General features: G+C 38.7%; 1 protein-coding gene across 2 annotated transcripts in view; it reads left to right on the top strand.

The window, feature by feature from the left end:
- tbc1d8b (TBC1 domain family member 8B) overlaps nt 1-16,759 on the top strand; it is a 19,812-nt gene extending 3,053 nt beyond the window's left edge. Inside the window, exons 3-21 of one of the 2 annotated variants that reach the window (XM_024265746.2) lie at nt 1,552-1,670; nt 1,782-2,007; nt 2,333-2,573; nt 2,691-2,898; nt 2,980-3,147; nt 3,237-3,398; nt 3,589-3,739; nt 5,406-5,620; nt 7,190-7,307; nt 7,385-7,670; nt 7,755-7,884; nt 7,965-8,063; nt 10,837-10,905; nt 10,991-11,231; nt 11,308-11,373; nt 13,969-14,061; nt 14,169-14,216; nt 14,300-14,397; nt 14,470-16,759. In XM_024265746.2, coding sequence (XP_024121514.1) covers nt 1,552-1,670; nt 1,782-2,007; nt 2,333-2,573; nt 2,691-2,898; nt 2,980-3,147; nt 3,237-3,398; nt 3,589-3,739; nt 5,406-5,620; nt 7,190-7,307; nt 7,385-7,670; nt 7,755-7,884; nt 7,965-8,063; nt 10,837-10,905; nt 10,991-11,231; nt 11,308-11,373; nt 13,969-14,061; nt 14,169-14,216; nt 14,300-14,397; nt 14,470-14,913 — 3,182 coding nt within the window. In that variant the 3' untranslated portion in view covers nt 14,914-16,759. The remainder of the gene's footprint in view (nt 1-1,551; nt 1,671-1,781; nt 2,008-2,332; nt 2,574-2,690; nt 2,899-2,979; nt 3,148-3,236; nt 3,399-3,588; nt 3,740-5,405; nt 5,621-7,189; nt 7,308-7,384; nt 7,671-7,754; nt 7,885-7,964; nt 8,064-10,836; nt 10,906-10,990; nt 11,232-11,307; nt 11,374-13,968; nt 14,062-14,168; nt 14,217-14,299; nt 14,398-14,469) is intronic. The other variant, XM_024265747.1, reaches the window with a different exon arrangement.
- The last annotated feature ends 1,862 nt before the right edge of the window (nt 16,760-18,621 follow it).

Below are 18,621 nucleotides of genomic sequence, written 5' to 3'. Positions count from 1 at the left end.
CTTTAATAGCTATTGACTGTTAAATAACCCTTGAAAACTGATTAAAGACTGACTACAGGCATCTTGGCATTCCCAATGTTTTTTTTAATTATGATTATGCTGTTTTTAGCCAAAGTAAAAACAAAAAAAACTGTAATTTTCTAGACGTGAAAGTGAAAGTGAGAGTGAATGGGTGTGTGATTGAGGCCCTGTGACGGACTGGCGACCTGTCCAGGTGTATCCTGCCTTCACCCTTCAGTAAGATAAAGACAAAGCGGCGAAGAAGATGAATGAATGAATTTTCTAGGACATAGTTTCTGTCAGAGTGGCAGTAGTTTATTAGAAATTCACATCTGAGTTGTCACCCATAACTGAGCTTTCTGTTTACATGCTGTCCCACTAGCTTACAGCCCCCGACACCCCCAACCTCACATCATCAGTCCAAAAACAAAGAGAAGTAATATCAGAGTTTTCCAGCCGTACAGTTTTGAACCAGAAGTCAGCGCGGGCGAGAAAACCAAAGACGTACATGGATCTAGTCATCTACAAGCGGATGCATCAGAAGGGAGCGGAGCAGGGAGCTTGTGGTCCACCCATAGAATTTTTGATATAACAAAAAGTATTTATTTCAAACTTAGTTTTTTTTTCCTCTGCTCCGTTTTACAATGGTTTGAATAAAGAAATACTTACAAATACCATTTAGGCCTAAATTTCTAAAATACTTGCACTCATCATCAGGAAAATGCCACAGGAACATGTTAAAGACACAATTTAATCAGAGTGGGTCTTTAAAGTACCTCCTATGCTATGGTCACATATCCAACTGCCATCGCGCGATGAGGAACCATTGGTAGAATATAATGTATAAATATAAAAAAACGGATCATTTCCCACTACTGGTCATTCAAAACTCAGATTTTGAGTACACATTGTAATCTTGTCAAGTTACAAATTTGCACATTTTTAGACAACATGCCTGCCAAGAAAACACAATGTTCCGTCGTCTTCGTATTCTTCTCGGGATCAACCTCAATTAGTCAATAACTGACTAATAGACTAAATTAGTCAATTGACTCAATTAGTCAATCATCAGAAAATTTTGAGGACCTTGGAGACCCTACTATCAGTCAACTATCCCACTGCTGCCTTCCTGTCATTGGAATGCCACTGCGAGATCTCCAAATGTGTCCAGGCAGCCACTGACTGATGTAAAAAAAATTGTCTGGTCGCTGTTTAATTAGAAAATTTTCTTAAAATCTCTGTGGCCACAACTCAGTGTGTAAAAATTTGACTGCCGTCTCCCGATTACGAATGCCGAGACACAGCCACCTACCGATTTGGGTGAAAAACTTGGGTCGGCGTTCTGTGGCATTTTGGGATATGTGACTGTAGTTTTATTAGAGCACAGAAGTCCATCAAACTGTTGTTAGAACTCCTGTAAATTCAGGATTTCTCAATCCTTCCTAAAGATTAGAGACTTTGCTCACAATCTCACGAAATGACTTTTTTTGTCTTAAAGAGAGACTAAAGTGCTCATGATCAGCTTCCTACTCTTGTGTCTTGTATGGTCAGGTGTCACCAGAGAGGAGATTTTCCAGCACTGGGAGTGGCTGCAGCAGAATATCATGAGGACACTGTCTGTGTTTGACTCCAGTGAAGACATCACCAGCTTTGTCCAGGGCAAGATACGAGTAAGACACAATCCTCAGGCAGATTATTTTTTTTCCTAAACTGTCATAAACCTCAAATATCAATGTATCTTTTGGAGCAAAGCTGCAGTGAGTGTGTCTTCTGTGTTCCAGGGCCTTATTGCAGAGGAAGGAAAGACCTCTCTGGTGCTGGAAGATGATCCAGAAAAATTCCGAGAAGCACTTTTGAGGTTTGAAAAGTGGTTTGAACTCCCCCCAGAGGAAAAGCTGGTCACCTATTACTCATGCAGCTACTGGAAAGGCAAAGTACCCTGCCAGGGCTGGCTCTACCTCAGCACAAACTTCCTCTGCTTCTACTCCTACCTTCTGGGAGCTGAGGGTAACTCACAGCTTCTATTGCCACTTGTCTTATTAATCGTGTTTTGTTCTTATACCAGCTTTCATCCAGAGGGATTATGGCTTTATAAGAAAGATTTTTTTTATAGTAAAAAATAGCACTCACTAATGGCTGCTCTCAAATTTGGAGATTGCTATTATAACTGACCTGAGAGAGAAGACATAAAAGGTGTTCTGATAATGGGGAGCTCTGGATTTCAGGTCGCCGACTGACATTTTAAGACATTTCTTAATGTTTATCTGAGCCTTTTCTTTGGAATCGTCTCTAATCACTGTTTTTATCTGGCCTCCTCATGCTCAATTTGCAGTGAAACTCGTCATCTCCTGGGACGAGATCTGGAGGCTGGAGAAAACCTCCAACGTCATCCTGACGGAGAGCATCCATGTTCTGGCTCATGGAGAGGACCACTATTTCTCCATGCTGCTGCATCTCAACGAAACCTTTTCTATTATGGAACAACTGGCGGACTATTCCATCAAGCGTCTTTTCGATAAAGAGGCATTCGAGAGGGAGCCGGCACTCTCAGACCCACTGCAGATTACCAAGAGGTTCAGTGTGTTTGCTGCTCTACTTTGTGTGATCCTCTTAGGGCTTTGGTTTAGTTTAACCCTTTTGTAGCTTTCAATTTTACTTCTAATTGGGATTTTTGAACTGCTTTCCCTCAGAGGCCTTGAAGCTCATGCGAAGAGTCAGCAGTTCCGGACGTTTTTTCGTCTCCCAAAAGAGGAAAACCTGCTGGAGGTTCACGAGGGCTTCTTGTGGGTGCCCTTCAGCCATTTCAACACTCTCGGAAAGATCTGCCTGTCTGAGAACTACCTGTGCTTCGCCAGTCAGGATGGAAGCCAGTGCCATGTCGTCATTCCAATGAGGGAGGTAACTACCAGACTCCAACAGCGCCCTGCTTTCCGATTTTCACAGTTCTGACCTTCTTATACCACCTTTGTCCTGTTTCAGGTTGTCAACGTGGAGAAGCCAGACTCCGGCAGCAGGGCTTTGACCGTCTTCGTACGTGGAAAAAAGGCGCTGCGTTTCTCCGAGGTGCGGGACTACCAACGGCTGGCGAACACCATCCGCAGCAGGTGTGGGATCAGCGCCAGCCCACAGCACTCTGCGTCACCAGAGGTAACACGCTCGCGTATTGCTCCTGAGCTTTTGTTATTAGGTTTTGACTGCAGCTCCTACTATTAAAAACGATGTTCTTTGACACCAAGGCCATACGAGGAGAGTGTCAGTCCCTCATAAATCACTTTGAGGATAATCCGGAGGACGTGACTCTCATGGTGGGACAGAAAGACAGCAGCAAGGCTGTGAGCACCGAGGCTCTCATGACAGTTTTCCACCCTCAGGACGTTGAAAACCTTGATCCTAAAATGGTAGGCGTCAACATCCTGCTCACTCGCTCCATCTTTTCATACAAAAGCACCACATCCACTTCAAACTTCAAATTATTCTGATGTGACTCTGAATCACCAGAACCTTCCTGTGCTCTTCAGAATACCGATGTGTGATCACTTCAAGCTCTGGTATGTTTGATGGTGAATAATATGCATGTGTGTTTATTAGCTTAAAGAGAAGATGAAGGAACAGTCCTGGGACATCCATTTCTCTGAATATGGCCGTGGAACCAGCATGTTCTTCACCAGAAAGACCCGAGATTTAATTGTTCGTGGAGTTCCAGAGTCTTTGAGAGGAGAATTATGGATGCTGTTCTCAGGTATTTATCTTTATGTTCAAGTTGGAATAAAAATGAAGCTTCTTTCATTGTAAATGTGAAAGGTCATTTATTGTAAGCAGTTTTAATTTGAAGTCTCACACTAACTATATTTTTATTCCTAGTGATTTTTTTTTTTTATTATTGATTATGCAGTTTTTAGCTAAAATCATAAAGCCTTTTTCTGTTTTTAAAGACATATTTTCTGTAGAGGAACAAGATCTTGTTAGAAATTTGAAGCCTTCAGATTTTGCATTTGTTCCATTGTTTTATAATATGATTTAAGGTCCAGATAAAATAAATTAAAATTGGGTTGTGAATTTGACCATTTGCATTTGTGAATATGGAATTTCCCCAAAATAATAAATTTATCAGGATTTATCTGTTAATTTTAAACCTCCTCAATATATCTTTGACTAGATAAATTTGATGTAATATTTTTGTTTCCACGCTCTCCTGTTAGCTTACAGCACCTCACAAGCTCAAGCTAACATCAGCGTAGCATCAAAAACAGCGAGCAATATTGGAGCTTCTCAGCTGCACATTTTTGAGCCTGATACCAGTTTAGTCGAGGAAAATGAAGACGTACATGCACCTATTTGTCTGCAAGTGGATGCATCTGAATTAAAACATGGCAAGGAAGACACATGGTTGTTGCTGCGTCACAAACCTGAGCTTTCTTCAAACATTGGGTTTTCATCTGCTCCTGATCCAACATGATTTGATCAAATAAATACATCATGAGAAAAATGCTACAAGAACATGTTAAAAACAATTTTTATCAGAGTGGGTCTTTAAACACTAAAGTGCAACAATTTGACTAAAGTATGCTTAAAAATGAAAGTACCGGTAACTAGAGTTGCATACTTAATGGTTGCTTAGTGACCATTAGCAAGTCATATTCTGTTCATCCTAATGCAAGACAGCCCAGATTTAGAACTCGAGTAAATACCTTTTCCCTGTGGGTCCATTTTCACTTTGTGTGGTTAGATTTCACTCTTCTGGAGGAGAATTCTCACAAACCTCATCATTTTATTCTGTAGTGTGTTGAAGCTGATTGGAATCTGACATGTGGTCTTTTGATCGACAGTTAAAGTTCTCATCTCTAAAACAGTCTTTCAAAGCTGTTTGTCTTCCCTTTTTACCAAAACTAAATGAACCTTTCATTGAATTCAGTTTTGCCAGAGACGCTCGTGTATTTCCCTATTTTCTGACGCACTTTCCTGTGTCTGATCTTCTCGTTTCCATTTGCTTTAGCAGTAAATGTTTATAGCTTGGAATGATAATTGCTTGACATTTTTTTTATCTTGTCCAAATTAATAAAACCATAAAACTTGGTAGATGTCATCCTTGTCATTTCACAAACTTGTACATTCTCATCTCATCTTCAGTTTTTCTAAAGCTAATACACACATAAAAGGACAACACAACTGCACACACTAACTCACCTCCTCCCTGGCTAACTTTGATTGATTAGACAAGCTAGGTAAATATGCATAAACTATTTGTCATTCTCTGACGTGACTTGAAGGCTCATTTCTTGTTAAAATCAGGCTTTTCATTATTTATGTATGAATCCACTCAAGTGCTCACTAAGCAGGAGGATGAGGGCTGGCGTGGGATCAGTGCAGCCTCAGTGTTTGGGCTGACTGTGACTCTGACTCTGCAGGAGCTGTGAACGACATGGCCACTCACCCCGGATATTACACCGAGCTGGTGGAGCAGTCTCTGGGCACCAGCACTCTGGCAACGGATGAGATCGAGAGAGACCTCCACCGCTCCCTACCTGAACATCCCGCCTTCCAGAGCGACACGGGAATCTCTGCTCTGCGCAGAGTCCTCACTGCCTATGCCTACAGGAACCCCAAAATCGGATACTGTCAGGTACTCCTTGGGGGGTTTTGTCAGCGGCGGCAGAAACAGAAAAACGTGCGACAGATAGACAAATGCTCAAAAAGGAAGGAAAACTAATATTTTTTCACTAATTTCCCCCTTTATGGGTTTTAATTCTTTAAATTATGAGATTCTATTTTCATGCAACGTACACACCAGGCATGTGTGGCACATTCAAAGATGCTTTTTGGTATGGTGTTCACCTGATACTAGCGTATATATTCACAGCTGGAAGAGACTTGGTGCGACATGTCAAAATGGTGTAAATCTCACAAATCTTTCTCCCGACTATTTCTTTCACAGCTCTATTTTTATTAAATACTTTTTAAATTTCTCCTCTGTGATCAATTTTCACTTCAGTGTTTTAAAAAGGATGTTTTTCATGCATCACTATCAAAGCAGAGTCCCTGATTGGTCAAAGTTTAACCTGGTTTAACTTTGTCGCGCAAACAATGGTGGCACATTTGTATATAGACTCTGAAAAAGGACTTGTGTAGCAACATAAGAATATCAGAGTTTTGACTGTGAAGCCCCAAGCGTGCATATACATCGACTTTTCGTCGAAAGCGGTCGTTCAAACACACTTTTTTTTAAGCCCAGTGTGAACAAGGATTGTTTAATCAGACAATAAACTACAAATTTAACTGTTAAGCTGCAGTCATGACGTGCCATGTAAACCCCATTTTAGTTTCATATGGGTTCATTTTTTTTTTTTTTTTAGTAACTGCAACTAAAGATAAAAAAATCTAGTGATTCCCCTGATTCTTTCCGTTTGTTTTTTGGCACATAAAAACTCAATCACACTTTGGGCGATTTCAGCAATCTTGGTATGAAAACATCCATCTCGTTCAGGAAATTACTGCTTGTACTTTTTGTATTGATATGTTTTACCTAATTTTTTATCCCCATTGAGAATGAATAAAAAAAAAAATTTTAATCCTTCAAAAACTTTGTGCACTTTTGAAACTTAAGCAATCTTGTTATCAAAAAGTTCAAGTTCAGGATATTCTTGCTTCTTCTTTTGGTGCTCATAAATTTTTCAACTTTGTGCAATTTTATGTCATTTTATTTTTCCACAGAAATGTGGACTTCTTCAAATACTTTGTGCACTTTAAAACCTATGTATTATTGGTATCAAAAATTTCACTATGTTCAGGACACTTATGTCTGTACTTTTGGTATTCAAACCTTTTACTCATTTGAAATTTGTTCACAATATTTGAATTTTTTAAGAAATTCTTCAAATTTTTTGTGCACTTTCTGAAATTATGCGAGTTTGGTTTCAAATTGTTCAGCAGTTTTGGGTCATTATTTATCAATGAAAGTAAATTTCTTTGGCATCTTCGGCACACAACTGCAGCATATTCAGCGACCACATTCATCATAAGTATTCACACTAGCATTATTGCAGGTAGTGTAACTTTTCTAGTAATCTGTAGGTTTTTATCAAAGAGAATTTTCCCCAAATTAAATATATTTTAGTTTGACTGGATCCATCACTTCTAATATCCTTTTTTGCTCTAATACCACTAAAGTATTCCTGCTTTCTCTGTTCTCTAGGCCATGAACATCCTCACTTCAGTCCTGCTGCTGTATGCAAAAGAAGAGGAAGCTTTCTGGCTGCTGGTAGCCGTTTGTGAGAGAATGCTCCCAGATTACTTTAACCGCAGAATCATCGGTAATCCGTCTTTTCTCAAAATATTTGTGTTGGTAACTTCCACTTCACTACCAGATCCTTCGTTGCTGTTCTCCCAGGTGCTTTGGTTGACCAGGCTGTGTTTGAGGACCTGATCAGAGAAAACCTCCCTCAGCTGGTGGAGCACATGACCGACCTCAGTTTTTTCTCGTCCGTGTCGTTGTCCTGGTTTCTCACGCTTTTTATCAGCGTCTTACCCATAGAGAGCGCTGTGAATGTGGTGGACTGTTTTTTCTTTGATGGCATCAAATCTATCCTGCAGCTCGGTCTGGCTGTGCTGGATTACAACATGGAGGCTCTGATCAGCTGCAGTGACGATGCGGAGGCCGTCACCATCCTGAACAAGTCTGTACCCGTGCACTTTAAGCCTGCCCTGACAATTTAAGCCATATTCCTTAGTGATTCGCTCTCCGTTTTTCCTCATGCCAGGTTTTTTGATAGTGTGACAAACAGAGACAGCCCGCTGCCACCAACAGTGCAGCAAGCTTTAGTGGGCAATAACAGTAAAGCATCTCACGTCGGTGTGGATATCAGTGAGCTGATTCGAGAGGCCTACGAGGTAGAGTCTGACTTTCCCTGTCGGGGATCACCAGCCTCTTCTGGATTGCAGCTGACAGATCTGGTTTGTTTTCTTTACAGAAATATGGAAGCATTCGCTCAGAGGAAGTCGAGAGCTCACGGAAAAGAAACAAACTGTATGTGATCCAGACGCTGGAGGACACAACCAAGCAGAATGTGGTGAGTTTTTACTCCTGTCAGAACAGTTCATTTCGGAATAATGACAGAGTATTAGGGCCAAGATGAAAGAGTAAAACAAAAACATGAATATACAAGAATTCTGTCCTAAAAATATGATTTAAAAAAGTAAACATTTTACTAAATAAAGTTGTAAAGATATGAGAAAAAAGTAGGAATTTTAAAAGATAAAATCCATGCTTTTTTTTTTTTTAAATAAAGTTGGTTGCGTAAGCCTCAATTCACATTACTCCATCAAAGCAGCCATTTATGGATAGAATAGAATAGAAAATGCTTTATTAATCCCTTTGGAAGTCCTCAGGGAAATTCAAAGCCTGATGGTGATGCCATCAGACATGCTAGCCTGTTACCATTCTCTAAGATACGTAAAGAGCGACGCCATATTGGACATGTCGGTAAACAATGACAGATAGCTTAGCACATGCAGTAGAATGACCATAAAGTGCTTAATTTTGGTCCAATTTTAAAGGGAAAAAAATCTCCGATCATCACAAAAATCAGACCCAGGTCATGATATTAATGTTTTTGTACAAAGTGCAACAGATGAACAAGATTTCAAACTTTTCCTTAGATAAATATGTTCTTATGTAGGAAACAAAATACATACCTGATGTATTGTGATTTCATTCAAATTTACAAACGGACTAAGATTTACACAAACTGTTAGACTCCTCGGTCTATGTTTATAAACAGTGGGGAGTCTACATCTCTGTAGACCGCTTGAGCTCGTTGTAGCCTATATGTCCTCTAGCTCATTATTATCAAGTCTGAACTGGTTGTGTTACAGCGCCGCGGGGAAAATACACTAGTGGATCCCGCCCAATCTCTATGAGAAGGACTCGGGCACCCACGCCACACCGGGCAGTGGGTTTTCCGTACACCACATGTCAGGGATTTGGCGCTGGGCTCTTCTCTCTTCTCTCGCCGCTACTGAGGAAAACCTTGTTAGTTTCTTTTCCTCTGTTTAGTAATCTGCTTACCAGCGGATCATCTGGTCTGATCTTAGGTTGAGCTCACATACAAATACTGTGGCCATTCTCCATTAAACAAAATCAATTAAAACTTTATTTATTGAGCACTTTTCCAACAAGTGTAGCTCAAAGTGCTTTACATTAAAAATATTTCCAAATTTAAAAGCCAAAGAGCAAAACAGAAAAGATCAGTCGTCCTGCCAGAAAACGTGGAAATAGTGAAAAAACAAAGGCTACCATTAGCTGTGTTTACATGTGCAAAATGTCTTTGATTGGATCAAAGATCAGATTAGAATAGAACTGTGCACATGGACCTGAAAAACTTTATCCGATTGTAACAAATGTTTACATGCGCCACACGTTCTATTGGAATAAATCATTTTGACATGCACAGAACTGTCTAAAATGCCAGAAATAGTCGTAGAAGAAGAAGTAGCGAGTTCCTTTGTAAACAAAGATAGAGCGAGATGATTCTCTGAAGGTGCTTTCATTATTTTTAATAATATTTTTAAGTGACTCTTCACTCATAATTTTCTAAATCCATGTGGACAATGCAGCAGTGTGCATCTTGGCTGCACGTAAATATGTGGTAATGACATCAGCGTTTATTTTTTCTGGATGTGATTGGAAACATTAGTTTACATGATTTTTTTTTTTGCACGGTTTCAGAGGACTGTTCGGAGTGCGGAGCAGCATTGCCGCATTCAAAAGTTGCCTCCGCCAGCTCACATATCCCTAAGCCACTCGGAGACACAGTTCTTCCAGGAGACATGGTTTTCCCGAATTCGGCAGCTCACTCGCGCAGAGCAGCCAGACGGACTGCGCAGACACACACACCCCTGTCTGTAAAATCCAGCAGTAATGACACACGATCAGAATGAATTATTTACACACACCAATCGGGATAACCCACCTATCTCCTTTGGAAGGAAATTTGGATCCGAATGAGTCTGATTGGGCTAGAGTATTCCGAATGGCGTGTTTACTTGACGCATTTTTATTCTGATCAGGCGTTTATTCCGATTACTGGTGTCCATGTAACTGCATGTAATGACTTGGATGGACTACAAGATCAACCTAAATGTTCACTACTCAGAGTAAACTCGCTAATCCTAAAATGTTTTCTAGAAGTTCTCCTTTATTAGCTGAAAGTAATAACTTCATTGTGAAAAATCAAATTCTTGTTTCTCCAGCTCTGTTGGTACAGTGGTAGCACAGTAGTAAACAGACATCTATACCATTCCAATATGGCAACAAACTTTGTGTATGTAGCATCCTAGTGTGTCATCTCTAGTGATATATATCTCATTGTCTGCAACTATACTGTTGATGGCGTAAATTGGGCGCCCGTCGGAAATCCACTCCTTGTGGATCAAGATCTTCTTCTGATGAGGTCCAGTTATCTGCTAATCCTTTTAATGTCCTGTAACTTATTTGTGAAATCAATGCTGAATGAAGGACAATGCGCTCATAGTGAAGCACGATATTAGCTATTTTTGTTGTTGTTGCTTTTATTTTTCTTAGTAAACAGCCTTTTGCCTCATACTCAATTGTATTACTTTAATCTCATACATTCTCAATTAATAGCTTATAACTTCATTATTGTAAATTATTGACTATTTTGCTCATTATTCTAAGTTTATTATTTTAAAATGTTTACTTTTTCTCATAATTTTACACCTTTATTCTCATATAGTATTATTTTTTTCTTTCATAGTGGCTCTAATACTAAAGTATTACCAATACTAGAGTGAAACTGAGCTTATTGAAAATGTCTTTTTCAGATCCGAGTGGTGTCCCAAGATGTCAGATTCAACATCACACAGCTTGATGAGCTTTATAATCTGTTCAAAGTGAGTAAAACAAAAAGACCCAACCAAATATTACTCTTAATCATGCATAAACATTTACTGATAGTTTTTTTTTTCTCTTTCTCAGAGGCAGCATTTCCTTAGCTGCTACTGGACCATGAAAAGCCCGGCTCTGCTGCACCATGACCCCAGCCTGGCCTATCTGGAGCAGTACCAGCTGGGTTTCCAGCAGTTCAGTGAGCTCTTCTCTCTGCTGGAGCCCTGGGCTTTTTGCACCTACAAGAGCAGCCTCTCCCTCTGGGTGTTCCGCCTCATAGATGAGAACCAGGACGGTCTCATCAACTTCAAAGAGTTCTGCTGTGCTCTCGGTGGGTTGCTTTCCTGTCTCCTTCTTGTCCACCAGAGTCTCTGTTAACTTCTAACTGTGCGTCGGTTCTCCCACAGACACTTTATACTCCGGCTCGTTCACAAACAAGCTGAAGTTTCTCTTCAAGCTGCATCTGCCCCCAGGTTAGTGACCACCAGCTGAACATGTTGGCATAATCGATTTAACCCCCATTCTTTGTCTCTTCTGTCTTCAACTTTTCACCCATTCGTTTTGAAACATTTGGATGATGAAGATTCTGTAAATCCAAAGTTCAAAAGCCTTCATTTAGATGACTCACTTTCCAAATTTCGCTCTTAATAGAAGTGCAGCTGTGATGCTGCAGCCAACACTTTGAGATCCAACATTTAAAGGTCAGATTATGTAAAACGCTATCCTCTCTAAAAATCAACGTCATAACTCGACTTTTGTTGCCTGAACATGCAGCTTTGGGTACCGATCTGTCCTTGTATGCGTCTCTCATCTGCATGATGTGTCACTGCCTGCTAAGAGGCTGGGGGTAAGAATAGTCTACATTGGGTGAAAGAACTTGCCATGGCAACAGTCGTCGTAAGGAGCTGTGAGGGCATTTTGCAGTGGGCCTGTTGCTGAAAACACAAGATCTGTGCAGAGAAGCAGCTGCTCAAATTACATCTGACAGCTTAGCAGCAGATGAGACCTTAGTCAGTGTTTATGCTGTGCCAGGCCAATAAGCATCAAGCAGGAAAGCTTGCTGTTTTTTTTGTTGTTTTGATCTCACATAGTGTGCACATTGCTTTCAGCACCAAGGACAGGTCACATCAGTGGGCTTCCATCCAGACTGTTGGCACAGGCTCACCTTCAATCCACATTCTGGACTGTTGGTACAATTTGTCATCTAAAAAAAGCACAACGTGCTCATTTGAAATGGGATGAAATGTATCTGTTTTCATTAATTCAATCCTGCAAGTTTTTGGTCCACATTCGGCGGATTCTATGACGATATTTAAATATTACAGTCTAAGGTAAAGAAATTAGCTCAAATAATATCACAATTAATATGGTTTTTTCTCATTTACTGATAGAACTACGTCATAAATGGTGATGCTGGATATAGTTTCTGCAGCAAGCATCTAGTTTTTGACTCTCAAATTAAATCTTTCACACAGAGTGAAGCGACACATTTGGCTCATGAGGATAATTGTTTAATCGATGTTTAAAAACGACACGCATGTCTGCACCCACATGAGCTCAGCAGTGGAAAAGGCTGCAAAGAGGGAGAGGAGTATTCTTATAAGCAGTTGAGCACACACTCTTTCATTTAGAAAAGAGCTCTTATCAGATTTGATTTACAATCAAAATGCTTTTCAATAGATGAAAACTAAACACTGTAAACTAAAAAAGCTACCTTGCTGAATTATGTATTTTCTGAGTAAAAAATTGAGAAATATGCAGATAAACAGGCCATTTTCAGGGGAATGTGGCTTGAAAAGCCCAATATGACAGTTGTCAAAATGTTAGGCATACTTCAGAGCGCCTCTTACTGGACTAAGGTCTCTTGTTGGAGCTAAAGAGCTGAAGGACCGCGAGACGGCTGTCTAAGCTTTCTGAATCCCACAGAGGACGTGAAACATTCTAGTAGACATATTTGCAAATGATTTGATCTGAGCAAACAAAATGTTCGGAGCAAAAGAATAAAAAGTTGAGTGTTTTTCATTAAAATGTAATTTTTTAGAGGCAGTTTTTTCAGAAAAGCTGGTTTAGAGTACTGTCAATGTTCTCATTCACTTAAAGATTATGTATGATTAATTATTTAAACTATTACAAAACAAAACCCCCAAATTTTAGTAAAATATAAAAAGTCGTAAGACACAGATTAAAGAAACAATAAAAAAACAGACGAGGAAATAGAAAATAAAGGAAACGGTGTGGCTAAAATTCGAGGAGGCACTGCATCAACTTAAACGTTAGTTGAAACGATAAAAAGAAATTTAGATTAAAGCAACAACAATAAGACATAAATAAATATATAAAATAAAAAGCAATGCTGAGGCTAAAATTTGAGGAGGGACTGTATAGATTAAAAGATAGGCAATGTAAAACATAAAAGTTATTAACCATAAAATAATTAAAATCCCAATGTTTCAATAAATAAGTTGATTCAATTATTTATGTAAAAGTTAAGGTAAAAAGATGTCTTTATTTTACACTTAAAAATCTACACAGAGGCAAAAACCCTCAAATCCTCAGGTAAACTAGTGTGAAGTGTGTAAAGGGCGATCCTTGCACACACTAGGCCGGGGTCACTACTACTTCATAGGAGCTACTTCATAGGTACCATTTTGAATAATAAATTTGCTCAGTTTGCCTTTAGTAATACATTATTACCAATGAATAATGACACTCTTCTATGTAAAGTGCAAAAACTTTTTTTTTCTATAAATGGGATTTTCTTGGAACTGTGGTGCTTTCATGAAGCAAATTTACTATCACAAATCCAATTTGCGCAATTTCACAGTTAATGGAAACGCAGCTATTGTCAGGCAGGGAAGCATTCGCTCTTGTTTCCAGGCTTTTTGGTATGAATTCAAACCCACAACCTCCAGGTCTCAGCTGGCCTCTGAGTTGGCTCTCAGCAGAAGCTCAGTTCGACTGCTGAATTTCATCGGATTGTTTCCATCTCTCTTAATTCTATGCATTTCTCGTGCTGTCGCTTCTGTCCTTTTTGAGCTTTCAGTCCTCTTACAGTAGTTTGTTTTCAGCCTTCACAGGCAGCCCTTTGCACTCAGAGAAGCAAAGAATCCTGCACTATGTTCCAGTGCCTGAAGACTCTTCTCACTTGACTAGACTTTCTGGTTAGCCTCTTTACTCTTTTTTTCCTCTCAGTTTCCTTTCTCTCTAAATTCTGTCATAAACCCGTTCTGACTTTGCATGGAGACATGAATGTTTTCTGTTTTTCCAGCCTTTGACCTCCCAGAAGACGGTGTGATTAAGAAAAGTCCGGAGAGAGGTAGAATTCCATGAAATTACTTGTCTGTTTTGAAGCTTTCACACTATCACTGCTGAAGATGTTTTGTTTTGTGGGACTGTCAGGCAGGGGGAGGATTGACCTGCAGGCCTATCTGAAGCAGTGGCAGAATGAAATTCTTAAAAAGGAGGAAACTATCAAGGATCTCCCCAGGATCAACCAGGTTTGTAAGATTCAAATGATCTGTGGCGTCTCATTTTCACTTTCACAACCGATAACATCTGTTTTTTCTTAGACTCAGTTCATCCAGCTCTCCAAGACCTTCTACAACATTTTCCATGGCCATCCAGAGGAAGAGTCTCTGTATCGAGCCATCGCCCATGTGACCAGCCTCCTCCTGAGGATGGAGGAGGTGGGACGGAGGCTGCAGGAGCCAAGCAGCCCGTCGGAGTCCGAAAAGGCCGCCGGCACATCCCCCGCAGAAGACTCTTCCACCGAGCAGGGTGCCGTCACCCCGGAGAGCTGCGACAGCTCCCACAACAGCCAGGACGCAGGGTCTGAGCTGTCGGACACAGAGTGGTCCTTCTCCTTCGAGCAGGTGCTGGCGTCTCTGCTCAATGAGCCCACTATAGTCGACTTCTTCGACAGGCCCCTCAACGTTCAGACCAAACTGGGACAGGCTCGGGCCGCCCAGCTCAAGCTGAAGGCAAACAAGGGAAAAGATTCAAAAGGGAACTAAAAACTTGAAGCTCTCACTCACAGGCTACCATGAGTTTTCACCTTTCTGTGTTGTCCAGAAGTCGACTTTGCCACTAAGAGTTTATAAAATAATAAGGAAATTAGCAGAAATAGCTGCTAAAACATAAAACACACACGGTAATAATCCACCGTCTAAATGTTTTTCCATCTTGATGCAAACATCTCTGTAGGCAGAGGTCCTTCCCACATCTGAATATGCATTTTTTTAAACTTTGTGGTCTGATGTAGCCGCTCGTGGTCTAAATTTCAACGTTTTTGTATCATCTGCGTCCAGAGGAACAGAAGGAAATCACATTTCTAAGGCAGAAAAATATCTTGTGTTCTCATTCACGTTAGCTGCTTCAAAGGTAAAACAGATGCTGGTAGGTTCTGTGTCTTCACACGTTTTTAAGAGAATATATTGTGAGAAACACCAGCTTAGTTAGGACTATACTGTAGTGTAGTGAGCTGGATATTAGTGTTCCTGGAAGCCATAAAGGAATCAGATTTTCTGACTTATTTGGAGCAAAAAAAACACTAAAAAAATCATGGAACTGCTGTTATATGCATTTTCTGTAAACGAAGAAAGGGGGGCTGCAGCGTCGCAGCATGAGGTTGCTGCTTTATGTCTTTAGTTGTAAGTAAAGTTCCACATTGCTGCTGCATCTGCACACACTGAAGTCTAGGATTCATGCTTTGGTTTGTGCAGCGTTTTTAAGGTCAGTGTAGTATGCATTATAAAATGTATTTATGAGAGAAAAGTGACTAAAGCTTATTGACTGTTGCTGAAGGATATTTAGTTCATCAAATCTCAGGGTGAAATTTGTCTAAAGGCAAAGTGGGAAATATAATTATAGGACAGCTTATATGTAAGAGTAAAATATATGGAGCATGTTTAGCCCAGTTGCAGCACGGTGGTACACTGCTGTTACTTTCTACAGCATTTCTTTTTGCCTCCTGTCTGTTCGCGTGCTTCTGTCTGTTTGATTTGCACAGCTGTTTTTAGACTGGCAGGCTGAAGACGGGCCCGTTTCCTCAGCGGCGTGGGACTCCTGAAGGTTATGACCGCTTCAGCTGCAGCTCGTCATCTCTAGGGGCCAAATCTCTGACTATAAAGCTTTACAGAATATCTGCTCCTCATGGGAATGAAGTCATTTAGATGTTTCTTAAATGCAAGTTTTATTATTTGCTATCTAGTATTTTTTAAACTCTAAAAATACTGAGTTGCTTAAAGTTGTCTGGGGTAATTATTTCTTTATGAAACGCAAATAAAGATAAAACGTTCTCAAAAATCTGCCACTATTAACTTATTTAAAGTTAATGATTTAATCAAAACAGTTGAACATCACATGTTGGATGGATTATGGTCTAATTCCCTTAAAAAACCACGACTAAGCATGGTTTGATTTATCCCATTATATTTTATGACATTTTTAACATCTTCAAACTTCCAGACGTGTTATACAAATGCAAGTAAAATCATCATTTCCAGGAGAATGTGCTTGGTTTATGATTTATTGCATGTTTATTAAGTTTCTGTGTTCGACTGCAAAATAAAGCTTTTCAGCTCAAGATTTAAGAATGAAAATGTTGTCTTTTGGTGGCAAATGTATTTAGAATTGGATGCAAAATCATTTTTTTTTACATTTTTTAAAATAAAAATGTTATTGTGAGAAATAACCAAAACCTGCAGCTATTACAATCTTACATTTTAATTTGAACTGTTTTTTTTTTTTGTTTGTTTTTTTTGTGAAGTCCAATGTAATTTTTGGTTTACTTGCTTGAAACTGGTTGCTTTTGTTTCTGTATGAATGCTCCAGAATAAATAAAGTTAACCCTATAAGTGATGAAGTTGATTTGTTATTACATTCTGGCAACCAATTAATCATCTTCACAGCACAAGGTTTCACATTTCTGAAAACACGACAGATTTTATCTGCTTAGCTCCTTAATCAAGTGTACCTGTCATAAAAGGCCAACCATTATTTCCCTAAAAGTTAAAGAAACGATCATATTATTTAATAATATATTTGTTTTTAACTTGACAGCAGTACAAAATCTAAAAAAATGGAGACTGTCCCATTTGGAAATGATTTAGATGAATCTTATAAAGTTTTTGTCTGTTTTATCTGAAACTTGTAAGTTAAGCATTAGGCAGTCAAATAACTTAAAAGATACTCAGTGAAACTGTACAACATGAAACTTACATGTTTTGGAAATGTAAAAGAAAAGTAAATGGTATTAATTCCACACATATTTTCCTTAGTGGACATGTATGATGAAGAATTTTAAGTGAAACTGCAGATTTACAATAATCATCAAAAACATTCACAAGTCTCATTTGAAAAAAAAATGTGTTTTCGCATCTTTGACCTTCACATATTGGTGTCTAACTGCTTTTCTTTTAATTGAAATACTAGTTGTAATTTAATTAAATATATATTGTTTTGTTTTGATTACACTCGATTGAAATTAAAAGTTTTGCTAACATCCATGTTTTCAGTATTATAGACATTTAGGAACTGCATAGATGTGAATGGGAGGGAAACATAATCATATATTTAAGTGGGATTAGGGCAACATGAGAGATGCCAGTTTGGAATTGTAACTTGTAATGCAATTTAATTATCAATATAATGCCAAATTAAGTCATGTCAAGTCAATGTGCTTCATAGAATTTTGACTAGTTACACATATGACATTGTATAAATTCATTAACATAATGAATCCCTTTTTAAATAAAATATGTTTTTGCAGGTTAACATAAAGATTCTTTTAGAAAAATGGTTGATAACATTTATTTTCCAATGATATTAGACAACCATTACAATACAGAAAACTTGCATGGAATGTTAAATATATTTATTTTTTAAACTCGCCAGGTCATTTTAAACCTAGAGCACTATCGCCGAGTGATTTTCACCAAAGCAAAAGTATTTACATTATTTTAAATTTGTTGCATTTTTTGAGTGTCATGGGTCTCTGGGTAAAGTCTCACATGTCCCAGGAAGGAGTGGACAAAAGCCCAAAAGTACAGTATCATTATTTAATTTTTTAGGAATTTTTTCTTCTGAAATTCCTACTTTTTAAGTCATTTACAAGCATGTTTTTAGGATCCTCCTTTGCTCTTTTTCTCCACTTTGTTGCATAAAGCACAGTTTGAAATAAAAGAAAACTACTCTGTGTTGTCATATCTTGATCTATTTTTAATGAGAAATACTTTTTATTGGGTATTTTTTATCGGGTAAAAATTACCCAGCTAAAGTGATAGTGTAACTTTTTATAGCGAAAATGTTCTAGGGTTAATTAGATCACATATAATAAAAGTAAAAACAACATGTTAAGAAAACACGTAATGTTTTATTTTCATATTTGAAAAGCAAATGTCAGGAAAAGGGACATGTAAGAAACAAAATAAAAATATGTATGACCCATGTGTAGAAAACAGTTACCTTTTATGTTGTATGAAAAGAATGAGAGAGTGGCCACGTTCATGAGGTTTTCATTATGGGACTTAAAAGTCTTATATGATTCACGTAAAAACAAAGACTTAGTGCTGCAGGTAATGTACATTTTTATTCTTTTTTATATTTGTTTTCCATATGGGAAAAACGAAACATCTTGGAAGTGATTCTGTTCTTAAGAAGTCACCAAATGTTTTCAGATGTAATCAATAGCAATCTTTCTATAAGCCATAAATATGTTAAGT

Source organism: Oryzias melastigma, linkage group LG14, assembly GCF_002922805.2.
Source record: "Oryzias melastigma strain HK-1 linkage group LG14, ASM292280v2, whole genome shotgun sequence".
Lineage (NCBI taxonomy): Eukaryota > Metazoa > Chordata > Actinopteri > Beloniformes > Adrianichthyidae > Oryzias > Oryzias melastigma.
This window is presented reverse-complemented; position numbering and strand designations above follow the sequence as displayed.